General features: G+C 49.1%; 1 protein-coding gene across 1 annotated transcript in view; it reads right to left on the bottom strand.

Annotated features, from left to right (window-relative positions):
- Nucleotides 1-12,630, bottom strand: part of LOC149369811 (O-acyltransferase like protein-like) — a 119,872-nt gene that overhangs the window by 15,774 nt on the left and 91,468 nt on the right. Inside the window, exon 11 of the mRNA XM_089576511.1 lies at nt 11,421-11,540. Coding sequence (XP_089432637.1) covers nt 11,421-11,540 — 120 coding nt within the window. The remainder of the gene's footprint in view (nt 1-11,420; nt 11,541-12,630) is intronic.

The following is a 12,630-nucleotide window of genomic DNA, read 5'->3' as shown; positions in this document are numbered from 1 at the left end:
CAGTTATGCCGTGAATGCTCTTTTTCTGTCAATGATGAGCACAAGGGGGCGCCGTGTCGCAGAAGAATGCACTCCCCGGAAAATTTGGCGACTTCTGCTGCTGTTCCGTTCGGTAGAGCTTTTGCCTCGGCGTAATGGGTTAGGTAGGCAGATGATGCACATATTTACAGACGTTGACTTCGGGAAAGGGCCAAGCAAGTCCATGCCGATCTGCTGAAACGACATTGACGGAGGTTCAGTGGGGTTCAGAAATGCTTCTGGTCGGGTGGGAAGGGTCTTTTGTTGCTGACAATCTCGGCAGGTTTTCACATAATATGCGGCATAAGTAGAAAGTCGGGGCCGGTAATGCTTGTCTTCAATGCGGCGGAGGGTACGAAAAAACCTGAGATGTGCCGCTGCCTGCTCGTCGTGTGAAGTCTGAAGAACTTCGCACAGATTTGCAGGTGCAATAAAAGAGGTTGGCTGTTTTGTACGTAGTGAAGTTCTTCACGAGGACATCATTCTCTGCACAGAAGGAAGACAGTCCTCGCTTGAGCGAAGCGGAGGGTGAAGAAACCTTGCTTTCCAAATATTGAATGACGCGTTTTAGAACAAGAGCCAAAACATAAATGAGAACGGCGAGTCGCCAGTGAAAAAGCGCGTAAAAGGAACGCGAAAAGAAGAGGAAGGAATTAGCGCGAGCGCTCCAAACAAGCGCAGCGCGAAAGGCAAGAGAAGAAGATGAAGACGAAATGGAAGGTTACTACCCCCTGCAAAAGAACAGATGCAGAGAAAAAGTTGAAGTATAGGCGCATCGCGGCCAAGGCGCCGGCGCTCCAAGGACCGACACTAGCCGTGGCGCAAAGAAGAATAAAAAGGAGCGGTCTCCCTCCCATCCCGCAATGAAAGGAGCGGTCCAAGGCGCGCCACTGCCAGCGCAGGAGGGCGAGCGCCTGTCTTTTCATAAGTAAATGCGCTCAAAGTATGCAGCCACAAAAAGCTAAAGCCACCACATCCGCAACAGATTAAGTAGCTTAGGCGACCACTGCAGCCGCATCGCAAATATCTTTAGGTCTTCTCGATGCACAGTGCACAAGCACTGCACAAGTGTCCACGACACAAAAAAGCCACGGCGCAGGCTCAAAACGCGCGACCCCACGATCGAACCACGCGGAAACCCCCGACCAACAAGAGCAGATAGCCCGGAACCGGCACAGCACAACGTGCAAGCACACAGAAGCTCCCAAAACGAGAGGGCAGGGAAACCAAAGCTGAAAAATACAAAGGGAAACGGCGGCGGAGGCGACATGAAAAAACAAGTTAAAGAAACACGAAAAAGAAGAAAAGAAACAAGCGCCCGTGGTCCGACGAGGCGCAGCGCGAGGGGGTACGAGCACGGCTGCTGTGCAAAAGCGCTGCTGCTGTTGTGGTTGCCTCAAAGCCGATGGCACTTACCCAGGGTGCGGGATTGGGCTAATGGGTCCCAGGAAGGCGTCCTCATCGTTATCCTGCGGTGGTGCATCTACAGAGGCTTGTTACAGGTAGCGTCAAAGTGCTTACGTCCGTACTTGTAAGCGACGGTGGCGTCGAACTCCTATAGGTGCAGGCTCCATCGAGCGAGGTGGCAGGAGGGATCCTTGAAACTCGCAAGCCAGCCCAGTGCGCGGTGATCGCAGACCGCCTTGAATGGTCGTCCGTACAGGTAGGGGCGGAATTTCGACGCAGCCCAGATTATGGCAAGACACTCCTCATTTGTCAAATAGTTAGCCTCCGCTTTTGACAAGGAACGGCTAGCGGATGCGATTACTTCAACTAGTCCGTCGGTGTTCTGAACAAGGACGGCGCCTATACCAACGCTCCTTGCGTCGTTATGAATTTTAGTCTCGGCGTTTTCACGACAGTCCCCGAGGATCAGTGCCGACTCTAAACGACGCTGAAGTTGGTTGAAGACCTCGCCTTGCGGCGCTTCCAATTTAAATGGCACGTCTGCCTTTTTAAGTTGGGTCAGAAGCTCGGCAATGCGCGAAAAGTTCTTGGCAAATCTTCTCTCATACGCCCACAGTCCGAGTAATCTGCGCAGAGCTTTCTTATCAGCCGGCGGTGGAAACAGTGCGACAGCGGCTGTGTTCTGCTGGTCTGGACGTACTACGTCCTTGCTAACTATGTAGCCTAGAATAAGCAGCTCTTCATAGGCAAAGTGGCACTTCTCTGCTTTCAAGGTTAGTCCGGACAACTTGATTGCGTCTAATACTGTTCGAAGCCCTTTTAGGTGATCTTCAAAGTTCGAGGCGAAAACAACGACGTCATCCAAATATACCAGACAAATTTGCGAATTCAGGCCTAGCAGCACCGTATCTATTGCTGGCTGAAACGCCGCTGGTGCGGAACAGAGACCAAATGGCATCACCTTAACTCGAAGAGCCCATCAGGAGTAATGAGTGCGGTCTTCTCGCTATCTCGTTCATCGAACTCCGTTTGACAGTCGCCTATCTTGAGGTGTAACGACAAGAAATACTCGACGTTACAGAGCCGGTCCAGTGTGTCGTCGATGCGAGGGAGGGGATAGACGTCCTTCTTTGTTATGTTGTTCAAGCGGCGGTAATCAACGCAGAATCGAAGTGCGCCGTCTTTCTTTCTCACTAGAACAACTGGTGCCGCCCAGGGGATGATTGAAGGCTGGATGACGCTGTCGCGAATGATTTCTTCCACTTGGAGCCGTGGCTTGTCGTTCTAGTGGCGACACTCAGTAGGGGCTTCGGCGGAGAGGTCGGGCGCGCTGGTCGGTTATAATTCGTTGCTTCGCAATCGGCGTTTGTCGGACCTTCGGCGATGACGAGAAGCAAACACTGTAGCTTCGAAGCAGATTGTGGATCAGGTCTTGCCTGTTCCGGGACAGGGCTGGGTTACTGTCAAAGTGGGCGAGTTGTCTTCGTACGGTGGCTCTTCTGCGGATGGGGCGGAAAGGGCGAACAAATCTCGTACATCGGATATTTCGTCGAAGAAAGCAATCGTCATTCCTGTCTTAAAGTGCCGGTATTCTTCGCTGAAGTTAGTCAGCAGTACTTCAGCTTCGCCATTGCCGAAATGTGCGATGCCTCTTGCGATCCCGATTCCTCGGTATAGAGGCAATTGCATGTTCCCCTCAATGACGGCTTCAGTGTTATTGGCTTTCGTGACCCTACTGTGACGATGACGCTTGAGTGGGCAGGGACGCTCAATAGTTCCTCCAGAACACTGAGGGTAACGTGGTGTTCCAGAGTTCTCATCGAAGGGTGCCTCGTCTGTCGAAAGCGTAATCAGGTTGGATCGCAGGTCGATGATCGCCTGAAGCTCATTAAGGGAATCCATGCCCAAGATTACTTCGCGGGAACATTGCCGTAACATCCTCCCGACGACGTAATGAGGCGGGAGCTGGCAGTGCGAATTTGTGTGCCGTCCCAAACGGTCGTGACCTTTCTCAGATGCGCAGCGAACGTTCCATTCATCACCGAGTAATGGGGTTCCGTGTCGACTAGAAGGGATACTTTCCGGCCGTCGATAACCACTTCTAAGTCGGAGCCCCTGGCTCTTGCATTGCACGTTCTCCTCGGCGTCGGGTCACGGCTCCGTCGTGCATGTGAATCGTGGGTAGTGCGTTTAGAAACTTTTCTGGGCGGCGACGTCATTTTTAGGACGGTTCTCGTCGTGGTCGAGGTTATTGCATGCGGCGTGGGCATGTCAGGGGTTGCGTCTTCATGCGGTATGGGCGTTGAAGGATATTCGGCGTTTCGCTCGTGATGAACCTCATCTTCAGAGGTTGCTGTCTTTAGTTTCCCCTACGAGGGCCGGGGACCTTCCTCTTACCACGACTGCGTAGCTGCGGCGTAGTGACGCGAAACGTGAGTCTGACGGTAATGGTGAGCGCGAAAGGCGGTTCGGTGCGTACTCCTCTCGACGCAGGTATTCGTTGATTTCCTGCAGACGTTGGCCGGAGCATAGTCGTGGTGCGTCAACGGCAAAGCCATGAATACCGATACGGCGGTACGGGCAGTGAAGAAGAATATGGCCAGCTTCACCGTGATGGAAGCAAGCGGGCGGTTGTCTGAAGTCCTCGAGGCGTCGCATTTCCTCGGGCTTGGGCCTCGTTCGTAGGCTGGGCGGACGAGGCAAGCGGGGCGGCGTTGGGGAACAGCTGGTTCACGTCAAAGAGGTGGCCTTAGTGTGTGTCGCTGGGATTGACGACGGCGTACTGTAGCGGAGTAAGTCAAGGCTGGAGCTCCAGCTGGAGGCGTCTATGACGGGGAGCCAAGCCCATGCTGCACTTGCCGGACGATTATCTCAAGGGTCGCTAGTCGAGGCTGGTTGGAAGATGGTAACAGGTGACGTAGCTCTTCCTGTAAAATTTCGCGAATGACATCCATCAGGTTCCATCCGAATTCTGTGCCATCCTAAAGGGTTGTTGAGGTCACTTGGAGCTGTCGAGCGAAAAGGTGGGCAGTGCTTGCAAAGTTCTTATTGGTCTTATTGGTGCCTGCCTCGCTGGTGAACTCAAAGACGGTCTTCGGTGGACTGCGGGCCAGAATAATGAAAGGTGCCTCTTCAGCACCACGCATCAAAAACACCACTTTCTTCTCTTCCGTCGTGTCATGATCGACACGTCGAAAAAGGCGCTTGATTTCTTCTATGTACACAGTCACTGTCGCATTCGGGTGCTGGATGCGTGACTGTAGAAGCTGTTGAGATCTTTCTGTCCTGATGATGCTTGTGAATGCCTTCAGGAACTCCCGTTTCGATGATTCTGACGTCGCCAGTGAAGCTTAGTGGTTGTAGAACCAAATTCTCGCTGGTCCTTCAAAGGCGAAGAAAGCGTGGCTTACTTTTCTCTGGTCACCCAAACTGTTTAATGCGGCGATACGGTCAAACTGTTCCACCCATTCTTTAGGATCCTGGCCCTTTGAACTGTTGAACGTGGGTGGCAGTCGGGGCTGGTTAATTATAATAGAGGCTGGTGTCGTAGCCACGGTTGACATCGGAATTGCAGGGTCATTCTTTTCTGGCGTGCGGTCCGGTAGTAGTCTGCCTTCAGATGGACGCCGCTGGAGACAACAGCTGCTTCAACCTTCGTCTTCGGTTGGGACGGCTGTTGCGGCTTCGTCGTGATTTTCTTCGAGACGGCTCGGGCTGCCTTCGCGGCACCCCGGGGGGTGATGGCGGTAGGGACATGCGATAGCACCTCCACCAGATGTCACGTAGTGGTGACTGCCGTCCAGAGAGGAGGAAGACAGCGAAAATGGCTTCTAAGCCAAACTCTTTATTTGTGCTCACTTGCGCCTGCAAAGAACGGAATGAGTGGGCTGCGGCGTGGGAACAAGCGTGCTGGGCGGTCGTCGAAGAGAATCCCCGCCGCTCGTGGCCGTGCTCATTTTAAAGCTGATAGCGAACTTTTGGAGATAAAGCACGGAAAGTTAATGGAACATTCTGGAACAACGTAGGATCGGCTCCGCCTGGATACGATCAATCCAGATAAATCTGGGCGCGTCTTGCACCACAAAAGAAGCGATAAAGCGGTGCGCCTGCAGCTTTGAAGAATAAAAAAAACAATCACTACAAAGATTTGCGGCATTATTATATGCACCGTCATGATGTGGCGAAGAACATCTTAGGGAGTGCAATTAAACAACGTCATGCCACATGCACGTACCCCTTCGTATGCGCGTTCGACCGGGAATAGACAATCGCGGTTGTCATCAGGCGCTCAGCTCTCACATGATCAATTCTTCAGGCACGATCATCAGTACTCTGTAATTTGAAATACCGGCAGCATTAGATACCACGCAGTATGTTCTTCTCTGGTCTTTTATGATGGTACCATGGACTTCTTCCGCGACATCTCGATTGGTGGCCTGAACTGTGCGTTATGGACGTTATTCATGTTGAACGCATGTTTGACCACGTTTAAATGTGAATACCTAAAAGTAAGATAATTACTTGGAATCTTGACAGTTGGTTTTTTTAACACATCAGATATGGAACTCCTAGGTCGACTTAGGTTTGAGGATTTTGTCATTGTATTCCTACAATATGACAACAACGCATAAGAACGAAAAAAAAGTAGCACGCAGGTGGCGCCAAAAAAGGCGCCAAGAGAAGGCGGCACTGTAGCCTTTACTGTTCACAGCCGCTGCCTACTGAAGCAGGCACGATCACTGCCAGCCATCTTAAGCTCGTTTTCTTTTCCTGTAGTGGCGTGGGCACGTTCCGCGACAGTGCATGTTTTTCAAAAACCCATGGTTTTTAAACCGACACCATGGCCCCATGCATACGGTGTCATTATAATGCCGCCTTCAAGCGACAAGTTCGGTTTACTGCAGGGCAGCCTTGAAACCGGCGAGCTGGTCAGGACTTCGGCGTGGACGAAAAGAATGTTCAGCGTTGGAGGTGGCAGCGTAATGAACTTTTTGCTTCCTCTGCAAAGAGGAGGGCCTTCGCGGGCCCGAAGAAAGACCGCCATCTGTAAGTGGAATCACCACTTGCAGAGTGCGTGAAATTGTGTAGGTAAGCGGCAGTTCCACTCACCACAGAAGTGTTACAGGCCAGAACGAGAGAGCTCGCAAGAGAGCGAGGCATTCCGTGGGATCAGTTAAAAGACAGCCGGGGCTAGTTGCAGAAGGTAATGAAGTGCTTTGATTTGAGCCTCCTGCGTCGGACGCCCATTTTTCAGAAGCTGCCTAGCGGCTTAAAGAAAAAGCTTATTGCATTTCGGCGATTTGTCATTAAGAAGAGGGCTACGTTCTACGGCAAATCGGGAAAGCCCATCGAACCCCGCATGGTTTGGTACGCCAGTGGCGTGCACAGTGAACGAGAAAGGTACAAAGGAAGCAAAAATGCGCTCGGCTAGTTGACGAGAAGCAGCGCAGGGCAGTGATGTGCTGCACGGAGGATGTCCATAAGCTGCTGGCCTATATAATTTTTAAAAAGAAGACGCCTATGGCTCGAGAAGTAATCCTGAGGAATGTAATTGTTCGCACTCATGGAAATAGATGGATGGCGAGCGAAATGGTTGAAGAATGGGTAAGGATGGTGTGAAGCTGTGTCCAGGGGCCCCTCTTATTCAAACATTCTCTCCTCCTTCTGGATTCTTACCGCGGGCACCTGACCGATGGACTAAAAGGTGCGCTTCTCACAGCCAGTATCGATCTCGCAATAATACCTGACGACATGAGGGGCCACCTACTGCCTAAGGACAGCTTGCCCAAGTTCTATGTAGACAGGCTGAGTAAAACACACAAGCAAATTCCATCAGGCCGCATCAAGCGCGCGTTTCTAGGAGTTGTAGCTACACTCTAATCAAGTATACGCCTATATGAGAGCAAAATGTGAGTAAACTGTCCTCTAGCGGACACCCTCTTAAAAAAGGGTGTACAATAGAGGACAGCTTACTGCTATTTTACTCCTTCCTGCTTAGAGTCCAGCTCAATTGCTGCAGCTTGAGGTGACATCCCGGAAAGCTTTGTTGTGTCTTTGTTGCGAAAGTGCAGCATTTCTAACGCACTTGTGGCATAGAATAATGGGCACTGTACCAAAAAAAAAAACTGTGATAACGTCAGCGGCGACGAGGACGAGTGAGCGGGAGAAAGTCCATGGAAATAAAGGCCGTTTGCATGATGGTCACGTTCTCGCTCTTAGTTATTTTTTCGGCCTGCTTACATTCGAGGAAAATTTTTTTTTAAGGCGAAAGCCTTTAATGTCTCATCGTTGTAAGCAGCAGTTGTCGACAGAAATGTCACGCTTTTCAGTTGGTCGAAACGGTCGTGACTTCACAGTGCGCCAATTTCAAACGGGGCCAATTGTACTTTGGCTAGTAACCATGCAACCAATTGAAGGGATCATATAGTGATGTTCCAAGTAAGTGGGACTGAGCTTAGTTAATTGCTTAATTACCCAATTAGCCTAAGTAACTTTTCTAGCCAGGCCATATAAATAAATAAAACGAAGTAGCAAATTGGTCGATCTCGGGAATCGAACCCCGGTCTTCGGAGTGCGAGACGAGCATGCTATCCACTCCGCCATGCCTGCGCGATGGTTTCGAATGAGCAAAGGCGCGTCTAGTGAATACGGTGTCTTCGCTCACTGCCATCCTCGTCCCTTCCCTTCCGGCGAGGTTTAGGTGTCCACCGACATATGAGAGACCGATACATTTCCTTCCCTCAAAAACCAATTTACCGACGAGCGAGGCGTAAAACCGAATGGGCGATGATGTCCGATGGACTCCCTGGCAGCGTTGCAAGGCGCTGTCGCGTTCCACTCTTAGAGGCGAAGCTTAACATCTTAACCACACATCAGTGACCGCACTTTAGGTCAAAAAACTGCACCCCACTGAATTTTGACGGGTGTTCACCGAGATATGTGAGACAGTTACTGCGTAATTTCCTTTCCTCAAATACAATTTTTATTTTCTTCATTACGGGCCATCTTTGTCTTTCTTCTTTCACTCCCACTTCCTCCTTTCCTCTACGGTGCGGTTCAGGTATCCAGCGAGATGACAGAGAATTACTGCACCATTTCCTTTCCTCGAAAAGCGTTGCGTTCAAACGGCAAGGCATCGCGCCGAACGGGTGGTGGCGTTGCGTGGACTCCCTGGCAGCGCTACAACACGCTGTCGCGTTCCACTCCTAAAGGCGAAGCCTAAGCCTCATTAATTAGCATTTAATTAGTATGCAGGCATTAATCAGTAATTAACCATTGATTAGTGATTTGTCATCACTTAGTAATCAGTACTCAATTACATGTGACGCCACTAGTGCCACAGAAGCAGTGAAAGTGGTGCGGAAAACGCTTTCGCCTCTACGCACTTTAGACAGTCAAAAAGCCCCAGAATTTTTTATTTGGACATCTATTTTTGGGTGTCGATTTGGAATCTTGGCTGGCCTAGATTCGATGTATATACTGTAATTTACACGTACGCTTCATAAAATTCGCCTTTTGGGCCGTTAAAGATGCTTGATCCCCTGCACAGAACTTTCCTGTTTTCATTTTTGTGGCGACTAGCTGCACGCTTGGTTTATACCTGCTACAAACGTGAATATTCCAAAATTCTGTGGGTGGTGGTGGTGGTGGTGAAAACATTTATTACGAATGAACAGGAGGTATGTTTGGATCAGCCCGTAAGGGACCCATCCTTACAAACACTAGGTGGAGGTCCCTAGTATGGGACCCCAGTGGCGGTTGCCGCCGCCCGGGCGCGCCCGACTAAGGCTTGTTGGGCCTGTAAGTCGTGGCAGCCGAGCAGGGTCGCCTCCTTGTCCTCCCGGGTTGGGTTGGGGATGGGGGAGCGCGGCTTCCGCTGATACATGGTGGCACATGAGGCCTTAGCATCGTCGGTTGGCAGATGGGGAAGGAGGAGGAGGTAGATAGCGCAATCTTTTCTCGGGACGCAAAAAAAAGTGACTGCACGAATTTGCGTTTTGGTCCGGCTTATGCCATGAAATGTTTCTTTCGAGTCTGCATTATTAGCAGCACAAAGTTGCACTTGCCCATCTCCCTTATTATTGCCGTTCAGCGCTCGCCAAATTTTTGGACTCAGATAATCAAGTTAGTATTTAAATACTAAAGACCGATATCAGGTGACATGATCTACAAATATTGCTCTCCAAGAACGGTGATAATTTTGGGTTCATCTGCAGCCAGACATCGATGATGACTGGCTGCAACTCTAAACCTATTACCGCCGCCTCGGTGGCTCAGTGGTTATGGTGCCCGGCTGCTGAACCGAAAGACGCGGGTTCGATCGCGGCCGCTGCGGTTGAATTTCTTTGGAGGAGAAATTCTAGAGGCCCGTGCACTGTGCGATGTCAGTGCACGTTAAAGAACGCCAGGTGGTCGAAATTTTCGGAGCCCTTCACTACGGCGCCTCTCATAGCTTTAGTCGCTTTGGGACGTTAAACCCCATAAACCAAACCATCTAAACCTATTACCAGGAATTAAGGGCCAGCGCTCGTAGTTCCCTTTGCTGCTACCGCGTGGCGCATGGACTTGAGCATTGAAAAATTGCGCGATCACGTCATACGCGACTTTCTTTCTCTCTCCCATTGTTTCTCTCTTACCTTCTTCCTTTCTTTCTTTCTTTCTTTCTTTCTTTCTTTCTTTCTTTCTTTCTTTCTTTCTTTCTTTCTTTCTTTCTTTCTTTCTTTCTTTCTTCCTTCCTTCCTTCCTTCCTTCTTTCCTTCTTTCCTCCTCTCCTTTCTTTCTTTTCTTGATGTCCATTTTTACATAATGGAGGAGGCCGAGATAAAAGCTGTGACATTGCAGCTTGAGATGCCCTCCGCCCCGTTTACATGTGGCAGCTCGGAGAAGCACCACTTACAAAACACAATATACACAGGTCACCTGTACCGGAAAAAGTCACCCAGATATACATAGGAGATAAGATGAAAAACAACTAATACAACACACTACACAATCTGTCAAAAGTACATGAAGTCAAGAAAATATTGAAATTTGAGGGGCTCATATTTTCGATATTGATGCCATTTTCACTAAGGAAATTTAATAGGCGTGGTAAATTGTTATCAAGCTTTTGTTTAATATAAGTTATCCTGTGTGTTTTAACCTCCTACTTTTCTGAGTGACGTGTACTGTAAGCGGGTGCGTTTAAACGTAAATTAGCGATGTCAAGTAATATAAAATTATGTTTCTTTATACCAAAATAGAATTCGCGCAGGAGTCGATATGTGTAAATATCTCGAGTTTTTTTTTTTACGTTATACCTCTCGAAGAGAGGTTCACTATGTTCAGTGTAGGATGCATTGGCAATAATGCGTAAAGCCCTCTTCTGAGTGATGAAAATATTAAGATCTGATTGAGTTAAGAAAGAAAGAGAATGATCATGTGGCTGCAGAAATCAACGTGATATACCGTGCAAGGCTTAGCGGAACTGGCTGTAGGCTGTCCATAATTCAGGGTAATGTCTTTAACTGGAGACCAACGCAGGACGAAAACAGAGAATAGCAAATTTGACAATCGGTAGTAACGCAGATGCAAGGAAATATTCGACAAATAACTTCTCTAAAGGCCCGTTTTGCGATGCTATAATTTAATTCCTTTTTTTCTCAGGCTGAAAGGGTACTGGTAAACGCTGTAATACTGCTTTTGCAGTAGGAAACAAAACTCGCGCACTCGCTCTGTTAGCATAAAGGTTGTCGAATAATGAAAGAGCTAAATGAATGTTGCAAAGAAGTGAACGCAAAATTGTACATCCTTTCTCAATAAAGAAGTGCATTTTGTTAGCAATGATAGAGTGTCCCAATTGTTTACCTTGTTTAGATAATTGAAAATAAAATGGGGCTGTTTAAGAGGGCCTACATTTAGATATATCACGTGGCTCCACGTGTATCGTACTCTACATTCTCAGCGTCCAATGAGCTCACCGGCAGCGGAAAGGAGAACAAGCGAAAAAGGCTCACTGGAAGGTCTCCGTCAGCCACACCATGACCGGCGTGTATTTGGTCCCGTACACCTGCCAAGCCGTGAAGCAGCAGCCGGCAGCAGACAGCACTGCGAACGTGGCCACGATTACTCGTCTCCTGGGGGGAGAGGCGCAAGAGGTGGCCGTTCAGGGCAAGGAATGGAGTGAGGGGGTATCGGTGATCATGTTCCCCATAACTCCTGGAGTTCATCGCTAGTTGCACTGAGCGGTACAGTGACAGAAACTGACTTTCAGTAATTCTTCGTCCAACTAGTGTGACATTAAGGATTGGAAGCCAATTCATCTTGGTCGGATTTGTTTACATCGCCGTGCTTTGAGCAGGCACAGTGAGAAGGGCGAACGATTTCCGCATGAGGCACCCCCAGCCCCTCTAAATGGCATAGAGCAAATTCAAGCATCAAGGGAAATTAAAAACAATATATACATAACGCATAACAAAAGAGAAAAACACAAGTTTCACACATTTTTCAGTCATTGATGACTCATGTTCATATACGTCCTCTACAAAGAAAGTGCGCAAACAGAAAACTAGATGTCAAGTATTAGCAACGTTTAAATACAAAGAAGCGTACAAATGACATGCTCTTAGAAATCGTGGACTAGATGTTTATACTGAAAACCAAATTCGTTATGTATTTAGCAACACAGAGATTTTGCATACCGTAGAATAACTAGCGCACAAGTACTGACCGCGAGATCAAGCAGAGCTGCCACCTTTCGGAGCAGCGTCAAACCCCCCTTAGTGTAGACGCCCGCTCGCGTCGTCTGCTGTCCAGGAGTGTTCACGAGCGCGCGTACGGCACACACACCTCGAGACTGTTGTTTGTTCCGCTGTTTCAGTGCGGTTCTATTTTTCTTGTACGCTTCTTAAACAATACGGTATCTATACGGTATCTACCCATGCTGCCATACGATAATTGTGCGTATCAAATCCGCCGCGATGGGACAGTGGCTATGCTGCTTGGCTTCTGGCCCGAAAGACGCAGGTTCGGTTCTGGCCGTGGCGGTCGTATTTCGAGGGAGGCTTAATGTATGAGGCTGTGTACTGTGTGATGTAAGTACAGGTTAGAGAAATTATCCGGAGCACTGCACTACGGCGTCCATGATAGTTTGAGTCACTTCGGGACGCTAAACCCCTTAAGTACAGGTGTGCGAATATTCGAAACTTCCGAATATCGAATCGAATA

This window comes from Amblyomma mixtum, chromosome 1 (assembly GCF_055824585.1).
Source record: "Amblyomma mixtum isolate Tamu chromosome 1, ASM5582458v1, whole genome shotgun sequence".
Classification (NCBI taxonomy): domain Eukaryota; kingdom Metazoa; phylum Arthropoda; class Arachnida; order Ixodida; family Ixodidae; genus Amblyomma; species Amblyomma mixtum.
Note: the sequence above shows the minus strand (reverse complement) of the source record. Positions and strands in the feature narration are given on the sequence as shown.